General features: G+C 36.0%; 1 protein-coding gene across 1 annotated transcript in view; it reads left to right on the top strand.

The window, feature by feature from the left end:
- The window catches only part of CEP295 (centrosomal protein 295), an 85,026-nt gene that overhangs the window by 52,407 nt on the left and 18,209 nt on the right, over nt 1-14,410 (top strand). The window contains 4 exon segments of the mRNA XM_072611342.1: nt 442-1,001; nt 3,288-3,428; nt 10,515-10,620; nt 13,991-14,185. Of these exon segments, the coding sequence (XP_072467443.1) occupies nt 442-1,001; nt 3,288-3,428; nt 10,515-10,620; nt 13,991-14,185 (1,002 nt within the window).

Raw genomic sequence — 14,410 nt, 5'->3', positions numbered from 1 at the left:
TTATGATTTGGTTTGTGCTGATGTCTATAATGAAAAAACAAGAGTATTTAATTTTTGTCTTTTCAAGAGAAATCTTAAGGTTAACAACCAGTGAATGATGTTTTGGATGTAGTACTTTCAAACATTAATTTTGCAAGCATATGACCATGAGAAAGTTCATGGTCATAGCTAAGGAGTTGTATGATTGTGTGATGTAGTTTCTTCAGATGGAGAGAGTTAATTTTGGATAGTAAAAACTAATTATTCTCACCTAAATTCTTTAGCTTTTTGTTTAATATTAAGAAAACTTGTCTTTCTATTTATATAGCTTATATATGGGCATTATTAGTAATCATAAGGAAATTAAGGAAACACCGACAGTTGTTTGCTATATGTAACTTGGTCTGTTTCCAGATACCGCATATATGTAATTGACTGATTTTTGAAAACTTCTTTTTAAAGCAATGTCTGAAGAATCCTTTCGACCACTTCAGCCTGAATCAACTCCAAGTGACAGCAGCCACTCTACTGATTTACTAAGCATTGAAGCTGAAGGACCTTCACAGAGCTTTAAAAAAGGAAAATTTCCTCTCAGAAAGCAGTATGAGGAGTTACTAATACATAACAGAAGTGCTGATTTCTCTCCATCAGTGGCAGTTCTGCAGAGCCCAACTTTTAGTTCCTCTGATGATCCACATCTGTTTGATAAAGTGAGGGTGCCACATAGCACACCTTATGATTCTTCTTCAAGTAAGAGTTCAACAAAAGACCAAATGGAATCCAGAAAGGAGGATTTGGGTTTTGAAGAATTATCTGATGAAATGAAAAGGAGTCAAATAGAAGTTATTGCAAGTGCTCAGAGTGAAGCAAATAGTAGATGTGTGGTCAGAGATCCAGAGACACATTCGGAAAGATCAAGTGAAGAAAATGTGGAGGTCTTTCGAGACACACCTCAACCGCCGCCATCATCGTTCTTAATAAGTCTCAGATCATGTTCGTTACAGAGCTCTATACCAGTTTGGGTAAGTGAGGTAACTAAGTCCTAAACATAGGTGCTAACTCCATTTTGTTTCTGGAGTCTTGAAAGGAATTATTCAAATTATTCTCAATATAGTACTTTGGCACCAGAAGAAGCTCCTTAACCAAGTGAGCCATCTGCCTTAGACTGGAATTAAGGGCATATGTCTTTATTTTCATTATGAATTAAATCAATGATTTCAGACTCAAATAGAAATGGGCCCCTGGGGGCTGTTTATTGCCTTAAAACTCACAAATTAACATTCGTTATTTTGTTGAATGTTTCCCACAGGTGAGTTTGACACCTCTGAACTAGATGGTCATTAGTCCATTTGACCTTTAATTTGACTATTTGACCTCATTTTGTGCTTTTCAGTAATGGTGGCTTTGTTCTTAGTGTCAAAGCAATGATACATCAGGGTATGAAGAAGCATCCTTCTGTTATTTACAAATCTTTATTTGATATTTATTAGAAGGATTGTAGGGCAGCTGGGTGGCACAGTGGATAGAATGCCATACTTACAGTCAGGTCGACCTGAGCTCAAATACTGCCTCAGACACTTACTAGCTGTGTGACCCTGGGGAAGTCATTTTACCCTGTTTGCCTTAGTTTCTTTATCTTTAAAATGAGCTGGAGAAGGAAATGGCAAACCACTCCAGTATTGTCAAAAAACCCCAAATGGCATCACGAAGAGTCAGACGCAACTCAGCAAGAACAATATAGTAGTAGTGTAGTGTAGCTGTGGTGGTAGCCATGACAGCAGTCTGACATGGCGCTTTTAGAAGACACCTGAAGTCAGAAAACTTGGGTTCAGGTTCTACTTTTAATAGCTACTAGTTTTGTGATTGTGGGCAAGTCCCCTCTCAATGCTCCAGGCACATAGAAGTATCAGTTACAAATGAGTTGCCCTTTTGTATCACTAATGGCAGTTCATTATATGGATGAAATCATAGATTTTGGACTTAAAAATATATATATACACACACACATACATATATATATTAAAAGTAATATTTGACACTTATGTAGTGCTTTAAAGTTACACAGTGCTTTCCATACATTGCTTTACTTGATCCTCTCAAAAAACATTACTATAATAGGTAATACATGTATTTTTATCTCCAGTGTATTACAAATAAGGAAGCTGAGACTGTGGTTACATAGCCAGTTAATGTTTGAGGTCCTGGGGGTTGCACAGTAATTAGCAAAAGAGATGAGATTCCAGTCCATATTTTCTTTGTGTATCAGAGAACTGGGCTTGAGGAGTGAGAGCCAATGGCTATAATCAGAGTTTCACTTTTGATATAGTTTCTGTGTGAGATGGAAGTAACTGCTCAGAAAAGCTTTTGCTCAAGGCTTGCAGGTTTTTCTAAGATAGAAAGTCTATGTATATATAAACCAAAGTGTGAGTGTATGTACATTTCTCTCAAGAGATTCCACATCTGAGAATTGACCAGCCATAGTGATTATTTTCTTAAGGCCAAATGAATGACAAATTTCATTGATGAAAAGGAGTCTCTTCACTGCTGAGACTGAATTCTAAGTACTGAAGCAAGTCAGTCGTTTGGAAACCTGACAAGTCTGTCTTACATAGTTTCACTTCTGGCCTGACACACACTTTTGTCATTTCCTGCTATCTACGTTCACTAGATGATGGAGAAGGTAGGTTCTCACACTCCATATAGTTCTGTAACTCAGCAGCTATTTACTATAGTCTTAGCTACTACGTTCCACCGTATTCTGAAAATTCTCCTGGCACTAATACCCCATTAATTAAATTGTTTTCCTAAATGATGTCTTTTTCCTTCATTCCCTCAACTGTTCACTGCCGCTGTAGTGATGTTTTTGAGATGATAACATGGGCATCAGGCAACTTTCTCATTAGCCAAAAAGCATTCCTGTTTGGTGGACATGCTAAGTCAAGATGAACCTCATAGTCCTTGCTTGAAAGTGTTCTTTGTTTTGTTTTGTTTTTACAGGCAGCAAAATTAGCGGGAGACTCTTACTTGAAAAATTGCTGAGTTGTTTTTCAATCTGTTCCTTTTTTTAAACATTGTCACACTAGTTCAGTGGAGATAATGGAATCCCAGATGTTACGGTTTTTATGAACTTTTTTGTTTGTTTTTTAGTGGGCACGTTTGATTGTTTTCTACCCTTTTAAACATACCTGTTCTTTGGCAACTTCCCTTTTTTACTTTATCTTAAGATATGAATAGATACTAAAATTATGTTTATTTCATTTTGAGAAATAATGATTTATAAGAGCTACCTTCTTTACCTTACTGTTTAGGAGACCACATCTGGACATGGTATCATGGAAGAGGCTGAACTCACTTTAATCAGCTCCAGTGACAATAGTGTTACAGATTCAGATTTGGAAAATTTGATCCAAGAAGAAAACAAAGGGAGTGAATTGAAAAGCTGTTTTCAGGTCAGTTTTACAAAATCACTTAATTTAATGACACTTCATTTATATAACAAGCATAGCTGTCTGAAACACAGTGGAGGAACAGGAAACATGACAAAAATAAATGTGGGTAACTAAAATAGATGTCATAATGTTAGTCATTTAAGGAGGAATGTATGCTGATATTAAGTTCAACCATATCATCTTTAAAGTTTTATAAATTTCTGTGATTTTTTTTGCACATAAGAAAGACCCTAAGTTAGAATTAATTTGCTCTTAGTTTACACAGATTTCTAACACATTTTTAATGTACTTTTCTGGTCCAGAACAGATTAGAAATAAGAATACCAGTGGTCTGCTTATAAAGAATTGGTTTTCACAGTAATCTTATGTAATCCAAAAAAAAGGGCCTTGTGAAATCCTATGTTTAAGAAAGGAAGATATGTGAAATATTTTAAAGAAGCTTGCAGTAAAAATGATTAAAATTTAGGGCCAAAACTTAATTTTGTCATGTTAATGAAAATGCTTCTAAAATTTATTATATATTTAAAGCTGAATCTATAAGACATTTATTTGGAATATGTTTTACTATTAAACATGTTGAAAATTAAGGCCGTTTTTAGGAAATCCTGGTACTGTTTAACGAGAAAGTATGTGCTACTACCTTTGTTTCCACTTTTGGCTTATCAAGCAAAACAGATACCTGCTATAGGATCAGTCCTGTGGATTATCTTTACTAGCAGTGTGACACCCCTTCCATAGGCAGTTTTCCTCACAGTTGAGGTCTCCTTTCTTTATCTCCATTTCTATACACTTCAACATTATGACCAGCAGGCGTATAGTCATCGAGTATTGATTAACCAAAGTGTTGAACCAGTAGAATATTCTAGTTCTTTTAATTTTAATATCTAAAATAAAACAGTAAGAACGTTGTTACCTTTGGAAGATAAAGTCTTTTGAAATTCACCGATTCTTAAATCATCAAGGGATTTTTTTTTTTAAAGCACAATTTGGAGCATTTTTTAAATTTTTAGTTCCAGATTCTCTCCATCCCTCCCCTGCCGACTAAGAAGGCAAGCAAAATTATATAAATTATACATGTGAAATCATGCAAAACATTTCCATATTAGCCACATTGCCCAAAAAAAAAAAGACAAGAAAACTATACTTCAGTTTGCATTCAGAGTGCCTTGGATCACTATTGATCAAGTCTTTCATAGTAGACCATTATTACACCATTGCTTTATGCACAATGCTTTCCTGGTTCTGCATCAGTTCATATAGGTCTTGTCATAGTTGTTTTTTTTCTGAAAACATTTCCCACAGTTCAGTAATATTCTGTCACAATCAAATGCCACAACTTATTTAGCCATTCCCTAATTGATGAGCATTTCCTTAATTTCCAATTCTTTGCCACCACAAAAAGAGCCACCATAAATTTTTTTGTACGTATGGGTGACTTTTTTGTTTTTCCTTTGTAGTGGTATTGCTGACTCAAAGGGCATACACAATTTTATAGCCCTTTGAGCATAATTCCAAATAGTTCTCCATGGTTGAATGGTTGAATGAGTTAACAATTCCACCAACAGTTTGAGTATACCTATTTTTCCTCATCCCTCCCATCCCTATCATCAAGGTGGTACCTGAGAGTTTTAATTTTGCATTTCTCTAATAAACAGTGATTTAGAGCATTTTTTCACATGATATAGTTAGCTTTGATTTCTTGTTCTGAAAATTGCTTTTTCATATTCTTTGATCAATTATCAATTGGGGAATGGCATTTATTTTTGTGAATTTGATTTAGTTCCCTGTATGTTTGAGAAATAAGACCTTTATCAGAGAAACTTGCTGTAAAATTTTTTATTACTTCATTGTTTATGGTACTTTTTTTCTAGATAAATTTATTTATTTTTAGTTTTCAACATTCACTTCCATAAGTTTTAAATTTTCTCTCCCTTCCTCCCTGCCCCCTCCCCAAGACAGCGTACTGTCCAATATAGGTTCCACATATGCATTCTTATTAAACATTTTCACATTAGTCATGTTGTACAGAAGAATTAGAAAGAATGGGAGGAGCTACATAAGAAAGAAAAAGCCAAAGGAAAAAAAAAGAGCAAATATTATGCTTTGATCTGCATTCAGTCTCCATATTTCTTTCTCTGGATGTGAATGGTATTTTCCATCATGAGTCTTTTGGAGTTGTTTTAGGTCCTTGTATTTCTGAGAAGAGCTAAGTCTATAAAAGTCAGTCATTGCCCATTGTAGCTGTTACTCTGTACAATGTTCTCTTGGCTCTGCTCACTTCACTCCGCATCAGTTTATATAAGTCTTTCCAGGTTTTTCTGAAGTCTGCCTGTTGATCATTTCTTGTAGCATAATAGCAGCATTCTGTTACATTCATATCCCACAACTTATTCAGCCATTCCCCAGTTGATGGGCATCCCCCTCAATTTCTAGCTCTTGGTCACCATAAAAAGATCTGCTATAAATATTTTTGTACGTGTGAGTCCTTTTCCCATTTTTATGATCTCTTTGGGATATAGATCTGGTAGTGATATTGTTGGGTTATAGTCCTTTTAAAAAAATTTCTCTGATTATCACTTTTAGGTCTGTTTTTGCTTTTGCTTTGTCTGATATCATGATTGCTACCCCTGCCTTTTTTGTTTCAGTTGACCATGATAGAGTCTGCTCCAGCCCTTTATTTTATTCTTCTCCAGCTTTGGGTGTGTCTTTCTGTTTCAAATGTGTCTCTTGTAAAAAAGATATTGCTGTATTCTGGTTTCTAATCTATTCTGATGTTTCCATTTTACGGATGACCTCATCTCATTCACATTCATAGTCATGATTATTTCCCTCCATCCTATTTTCTGCTGTTTATCTTTCTCTCTTTATTCCGTCCCTCTTCAAAAGTCTGTTTTGCTTCTGACCATTGCCTTTGTTAATCTGCCCTCCTCTTTATTATTCCCCTCTTCCATATATTATCCCCTTCCCCTCTTGTTTCCTTGTTGGATAAAATAGATTTCTGCACCCAACTGAGTCATCCAAGAATTTATTAAGCAATTGTTGTATGCCAGTCACTGTGTTATATGCTAGATATACTAAAAAAGGCAAAACAGATAATTCTTGCTCTCAAGGAACTCATAGTCTTATGGGAGAGACATCATGAAAACAATCCTGTACAAACAATCTGTCTACAGGATAAATGGGAGATAATAAAGAAACAAGTCATAAGCATGAAGGGAAATTGAGAAAAGAATTTTTTCTGGTTCTTGAAGAAAGTTGGGATTGTACAAGTGAGGAGGGAGAGCATTCTAGGTATGGAGCTTTTCTGATGACTGAGAGAGAAGTCAGTTTCAGACCTGTAAGAGAAGGATTTCTAGCTTGTTCTAATCTGTCAGAGCCTGAATTCCACCAGTATAACATTCAAGAACCCAGTTTACCTTTTATACCACAGTAAAATACAATTGGAAGACTTTAGTTCTGAATTGTTCATCACTCTTCTCCTGTCATTCTAATATTTAGAAACTCTTAGTGACCTACAGTGTAAACTTCATATTGCTTTGTTTGAATAAATTTATATAGGCTTTTATTTAGCACTTACTGTGCCAGGTACTATGCTGAGGGAGGTGTGTGTGTATCTTCTTTTGGGAAGAAACTCTATCACTTTCTGACTGTAAACAGAAAGTGAAAGACTTGCTTCTCAAAGGAGCTTACTTTCTAATAAATTAGGAACAGTGAGATGTTCCTAATATTTAGAACACTGGACCTAGAGTCAGGGAGAGCTAAGTTCAAATCTAGCTTCAGACATTTGTTAACTGTGTCCCTGGACAAGTCATTTAACTTCTTTTTGCCTCAGTTTCCTCATCTGTAAAGTAGAGATAATGATAGCACAGCACTTACCTCCTAGGGTTGTTGTGTGGATCAAATGAGATTGTAAAGTGTTTTCCACAATGCCTGGCACACTATAAGTGCTCCATAAATATTAGCTAGTATTAGTAAAGCCTAATTATTAAAACCTTTTTGTGAATCACAACAAAATGTGGCAAGTTCTCAAAGAGATGGAAGTGCTGTCTTCTGAGGAACCTGTATATGGGCCAAGAAGCTACAGTCAGAACTGAATATGGAACAAGTGATTGGTTTAAGATTGGAAAAGGGGTACAGCAACATTTTCCCCTTAATTATTTTAACTTATATTCAGAGCACATCATGCAAAATGGCAGGCTGGATGAATCAAAAGCCAGAATTAAGGTTGCCCGTAGCAGTATCAGCAATCTCAGATATAGAGATGAAACCACTCTGATAAAGAAAGTGAAGAGGAATTAAGAAGCCTCTTGATAGGGTGAAAGAAGAGAGTGTAAAAGCTGGCTTAAAGCTTAACATTAAAAAAACTAAGATCTTGGCAAGTGGTCTCATTACTTCCTGGCAAACAGAGGGAGAAAAAATGAAAGCAGTGTCAGATTGTATATTCTTGGGCTCAAAGATCCTGGCAGATGGCAGCTGCGGGTGTGAAATTAAAAGGTGCTTGCTGCTTAGAAGGAAGCTATGGCAAATCAGCACAGCATACTAAAAAGCAGAGACATCATCATGCCACCAAAGGTCTGTGCAGTCAAAGCTATGGTTTTTCCACTAGCAACCTATGACTGTTAAGAGTTGAATTGTAAGAAACACTGAGTGCTACAGAATCAACACTTTCAAATTGTGATGCTGGAGAATACTTTTGAGAGTTCCTTGGACAGCAAGGAGATCAAATCAGTCAATACTTAAAGAAATTGATTCAGGCTATTCACTGGAAGGTCAAATACTGAAGCTGAAGCTTAAATACTTTGGCCACATGTTGAGGAGGCAGGACTCATTGGAAAGGAACCTGATGTTGGCAAAGATTGAAAGGAAAAGGGAATGGCAGAAAATGAGATGGATAGTGTCATAGAAACAACAAACATGGACTTGTGCAGACTTCAGGAGATAACAGAGGATAGAAGGATACGGGTGGGAGATATTGTCCATGGGATTACAGAAAGTCAGACATGACTTGAATGAACAACAGTTATTAGTGGGTAAAGAGAGCATACAGGGGAATGGCCGGGTAAAGGCATTTTGTTTTTGAGAGTCAGTTACTATGGTAAGTTGACCTATAGACAGTTTTTAAACATGTCCTTTTCAGAAGGAATAGTAGTGTGACTGCTTTGCCTAGAACAAGAAATCAGGATGTGGGAGTAGGGATTATTATGTTTGGAGCTGCAGTTGTGATGGCATAATGGCAAGAGTTACTAGATGGATAGCAGAATGAGATGTAAAGTACAGACTGATGGTCTAGGGCCCACTTGGTGGGTTAGGTAAGTATGTCATGATATTCAAGGTCTGACATAATTAGACCAAAACAAACCTTCCTTAACATCATCTCTCAGTATTCTTGTAAATGAACATTTAAACTAAATTTATTTTGTTATTGACTAGTCCTCATATTACAAAAAGATAATTTATCTTTACTAGAAACCTTTATACTCTGTTGAGTTCTTCCAAGTTTTTTGTTCCACTGGCATAGCCCAGAGTAACTTCCATCCCACAATGAAGTAAAATTATCACACCCTAGGGCAAAATTAATCACCACTCTCATCATGTCATTCCAAAGTTCAGAAACTTTCCATGGCCTGAATTTTATGTCTCAACTATTTCTCTGAATAAATATTTTACTCCAGGTAAATTGTTTTCATTGTACATAGAACATGACTTGTTCATGTCTGTTTTTCCTTAATCTGAATCCATTTCCCCTACCCTTTCCATCTGTCTGAATCCTACCTATTCTCAGAAACCAAACTCAAGACCCAGCCTATAATATGAAAAATTTTTTTGACTCCCTCAACTCATTATGATCCTCTGGAGTGTATCAGATTTCTCCAGCTGATTTGGCATGTAATATACATCACCTCATGATATTGTAACGTTATCATTTATGAATGTCATGTCTTTACAACTATTAGTATATTATGTAAATTTTTTTTTTTTGTAGAATTGTAAAGTTTCAGGCCATCATTTTTCATCCTAGGCCCATTAAGGACGCTTCCAACATTCTAGTACTGTAGTAGTTATTGAATTTCCACTCTAAAAACTCTTAATAGGATGGCACTCACTACTACCACTTCATGCAGCAACTCATTTGACTTGGTGTAAGTTCAAATTGTCAGGGCATTTTTTCTTGTACTGACCCAAAATAAAGCTTTCTGCAGCACTACCCATTGCATTGAGTTCTTCCCTTTGAGACCACACACAATGAGTTTTATCTTCTCTTTAAGTAGATTTGGTCATGTTCATCCTCCTCAGAAAACCTCTTTTGTTCTTCTCATGAGTAGGTGAACTAAAGGCATTTATTTGTATTTATAAAATATAATCTGATATTGCTATGTTTATAACATACTATTATGCCTTTATATAGAACTATTATATAGTTTTAAACTTGGCCAGTGGAGAAATCTCACCTATTCTTTTTCCACTGTGATTGACTGATTTCTAGCATTAGAGATTAATCAGCTGGCTCATAACTATAATAAAGATCTTCCACAAACTGACAAAAGTAGTACCAGTTAACTTGGTCATTTCCTTCACATTTTTAATAATAATGAAATCATAAGACAGTATATCAGCTAGTGGTGGGAGGATTAGTATATGAAGATAAAAACTAGATTTTGTGATCATACTGCTGTAGGAAAGAAATAAAAGGATCTTTTCTTCATATGACAAAAAACTTAAAAATCATTTTGATTTCAGAAAACTATTTTTGTAAGACAGGATGAGGAAACTGATTAGCGACTTATCTGAAAGGGGGAATTTTAGTTTGCTGCAAGTTGATTATGAGTCAGAGTTATTGTGAGGACCCATTGAAATAATAGATGTGTAAAGTGCTTTGCAAATCTTAAAGTGCTATATAAATGTTATCTATTATTATTACTAATATAACCATAATTTGGGATTGTCCTTGGTTGCTTGTGTTTTGAATATTTATTTTGTATGCCTGTGCTGTTAGCAAAAGCTGTCCTTAACCTGTTCTGTGACAGTAGAAAGAGATATTTTACTCTTTCTGTAGGTCTGAAACACATTACTCATTCTTGTTACTAGGTGAAACAAGATTCAGAGTTGAAAGAGGATTACTCATTTTGGAAACCAGATTTAACTGTTACAGAACCTCCTGAGGAGAGACCAACTTCTTCCTTTCAGCATCCAGGTAATCACAGCAACTTAGATCTAGAAGTGGAAGGAACTTTATAGGTCTTCTAATTTTGCCCCCTTTGTTTTTCAAATGAGACAGAAATTCAGTTATTTGCCCACAGTTACATAGCTAGTGAGTGGCAGAAAGCAGCATTTGAACCCATGTCAAGTCCACCATTTTATTCATTATACCATTTAATCTCATGCATTGCAAAAGTTCTTTTGATGACAATCACAAGGCCATATGGCCACTAGAATAATCATGTTAAATTCTTTATTTCTGAGTAAAATAGAAATGGGGAAGAAATATCTCTCTAGAACAGGAGTGGGGACCCTGTGGTCTCAAGACTACATATGGCCTTCTTGGTCCTTGGAGGCGGTCTTTTGACTGAGCCCAAGTTTTACAGAACAAATTCTTTTATTAAGGGGATTTGTTCTGTGAAGTTTGGATTCAGTCAAAGGGCCACACTTGAGGACCTAGAAGGCCACATGTGACCTTGAGATCACAGGTTCCCCACCCTGATCTAGAATCAAGTTGCAGTTAAAGGTTATTAAAGTTGTCTGATGGGCCTGTTTCCAGCTAGTGCTTTGATAATTATGACAGAGCTGACATTTATGTGGCTTTTAGGTTTGTAAAATGTTTTACATAAATGGTTTTATTTGATTTTTATGACTACCCCATGAAATAAGTAGCAGAGGTTCTATTCCCATTCTAAAGACTTAGGGAAATTAAGAGATCTGCCCAAGGTTATGTATCAGTTATATGTTTTTCTGACTTCCAAGTCTTGTGTTTTCCATTACACCATACTGCCTTTCTGCTTTAAAGGCTTTCATATTAGAGATACAAGAAATCTCCTAAGCTTACCTTGTTGCTATGAATCTGTATGAATGCTTTTATTTTGGTTATTTCATTTTTAATTTACTGTCTTTGCCATGTTCCTACTTTTTAATTTATCATGTTGAACAGGTACAGAAAAAGAAACTATAAATAGATGTGCCTATAAACTTACTGAATTTTGTATTTTCTGTGGTTAGGGAGCAGCCATGCTGCTTCTTTTTTTGTCACTCCCTCACCTTTATTTTCCTTTTACTAATACCTATGTCTTTTTATTCAGTGGTTTCCGTTGCACACTTACACCAACCATACTATGTAGAGTTCTGTGTAGAAAAATAAAATCCTGCAATATAATCTTACTTATCAATGGGAATCACTTTTAAAAATCAAAAAATCAACAGCTTTTCTTACTTGGATTTTTCTAGAAAAATTTTCACCAGATACCAGGAACATTCATTCAAACCCATATCTGAAAAGGCATTTCTGCATCATAGCCGGCAGTTTTCTCATCTAACTTTTGTTTGAAGACCTCCAATGAGGAGGGAACTCTTTACTTTCTAAGGTAGTCATTCATTCTTACTTGTTGGATAGTTTTAATTGTTAAGAAATTTTTCCTTACATAAAGCCTTACATATTTGCTTCTTTGTAATTTCCACTCATTGTCCCTAGTTCTGCCGTCTGGGGCTATGTGCATAAAGTCTAATCCCTCTCCCAGGTGTTATCCTCATCTCTTCACTATCTCTTGTTTCCCCTGTCCAATCTGTTGCCAGGGCCTATTGATTTCACCTTTGCAGCATCTCTTAAATGATCCCCTTCTCTCTTTTGATGATGTCTTCACCTGAGTACAGGCCTTCATCACTTCACCCTTATACTATTGCAATAGCCTTCTAGCGGATTTCCCTACTTCAGGTCTCTCCCCACTCTAGTCCATCCTTCTTTCAGTTACCAGAATGATTTTCCTAAATCACAAGGCTGTCCATGTCATATCATCTCCCCCTCCTCCAAACTCCAGTGGTTCCCTATCACTTCCAGAATCAAATAAAAATCTTCTGGGCAATCAAAGCCCTTCATAATCTAGTACATTCCCCCAACTTTTCCAGTCTTCTTACACCGTAAACAAGACCTTCCATCTCACAGCTTCAGGCATTTTCTGTGGTTATCCCCGTGTTTGAAACTCAATCCCTTCTCATTTTCACTTTCTGACTTTCTTCAGGTCCCAGTTTAAATCCCACCTTTTATAGGAATTCTCTCTTAATTCTAGTGCCTTCCCTCTGTTAATTATTTCCTATAAATCGCTTGTTTGTACCTGTCTGTTTGCTTATTCTCTCCTGCATTCAGCTGTGAGCTCCTTGAGAGCAGGGACTCTCTTTGGCCTCTTTGTGTATAACCAACACTTAGCACGGTGCTTGACACATAGTATGCGCCTAGTAAATGTTTATTGACAGACTAACTATTGCTCTTAACCAATCTTCTCTCTGGTTCCTAGGTTTCCTTATACTGATTTGGCTTCTTAATAAGAAAGACTATTTCTCGAACGAGGGATGAGGACCAACCCCCACCCCTCTCCCTGCCTCTTTCTCTTACCCAATTTTGTTGTGAATAAGTTAAACCCTTCCAGAGTCACATTCTAGCCCTGGATCTCATCTTGCTAAGCATCACTGATGCCTTCTAGTCTGTTTTGTCTTTTTGCATTTGTTCACTTTTTTGTTAATAATATAGTATGCATTTATATTTAAATTTTTGAGGCCATAGGTTTTATTTATTACTACTTGCTTTCATGGCTTTTGTTTCCTGTGCACTTGTGGTTCACCAGTAAGATTGTCCATTGTTGATATTCAGTCATTTGTCAGTTGTGTCCAACTCTTTGTGACCCCATCTATCATAACTTGTTTGAAGGTAAACATAGATTACTATCCTCTTCCCATTTCTTTTCAGTTTCTCAAACCTTTTCATCTGTATTTTTAAGATTATGCAAATACATTCCTATCAGCCTTTGTTAAAGGTAGTCTATCTTTGATCAAGTGCTTTTCATTTCTGTCTTTTAAGCCCAGGTTTAGAAATCCAAACTCTATATTTAGATGCTGTCTTCTTAACCTGCCTTTGCCATCAGTGGGCAGCACTGATAAGGAGATTGTCTTTATCCCTGAAGTTTCTAAGTTTTGGGGAGGTATTACTTCATAATTTTCAGCAGTACTAAGTTCTTTCTGGCAAGATCATTTGTGCTCACAAATATAAAGTGAGCAGGAGTTAACCTCACTGCAAAGTCTTAGGAAGTTCTCTGTCATATATGAGATAAAGAGCATGTTTCTCTATCCAGAGAGAGTTTAACATGTCTATACTGAATTTTTTTCTGCAGCTAGCCAAATTGACCTCTTTTCTGTTCCTTATACATGCAGTATTCCATCTTACATTTATGTTGTGTGAAATTATTAGATACTTGTCTCCTCTATACTTTACTTGTAAGGGAGGAATTATTTCATCCTTTGTACTTATATGCTCACTACCTAGAACAGAGTAGATGTTTAATAAATATTTCTTGCTTGATTGACAGACACATTCCAAGAATTTAGTTCTGCACCAGGAAGCTTACAAGAAGTATTTGTAAAAAAGAATAATTCATTCATTGAACAATCATCACAAAGACAGAAAGAAATTAAAAATAGAGCTCAAACTTCTGGAAAATCCCAGCCTAAATCAGCTCTAGAAATTGAAAGTAAAAAGCACCCAGTGGAGAGAAAGCCTTCTGGTATGTTCCCTAGATTGTCACAGGCAGGTTGGGATCTTCGTGTGTTGGGACTATTCATAACTAAGAGAGAAAAATACGTTTGGTCTCTGATTTTATATATAAAAGGCTGCCTGCCTCTCCCTTGGCAGATGTGAGAGACTCTGGATGTGGAATGCTATATGTACTGTCAGAATTGTTCACTGTATTTGATGGTTTAGCTGAACATTTTTCCTTTTCTTTTTCTTT

Source organism: Notamacropus eugenii, chromosome 5, assembly GCF_028372415.1.
Source record: "Notamacropus eugenii isolate mMacEug1 chromosome 5, mMacEug1.pri_v2, whole genome shotgun sequence".
In the NCBI taxonomy this organism is placed as follows: Eukaryota; Metazoa; Chordata; class Mammalia; order Diprotodontia; family Macropodidae; genus Notamacropus; species Notamacropus eugenii.
This window is presented reverse-complemented; position numbering and strand designations above follow the sequence as displayed.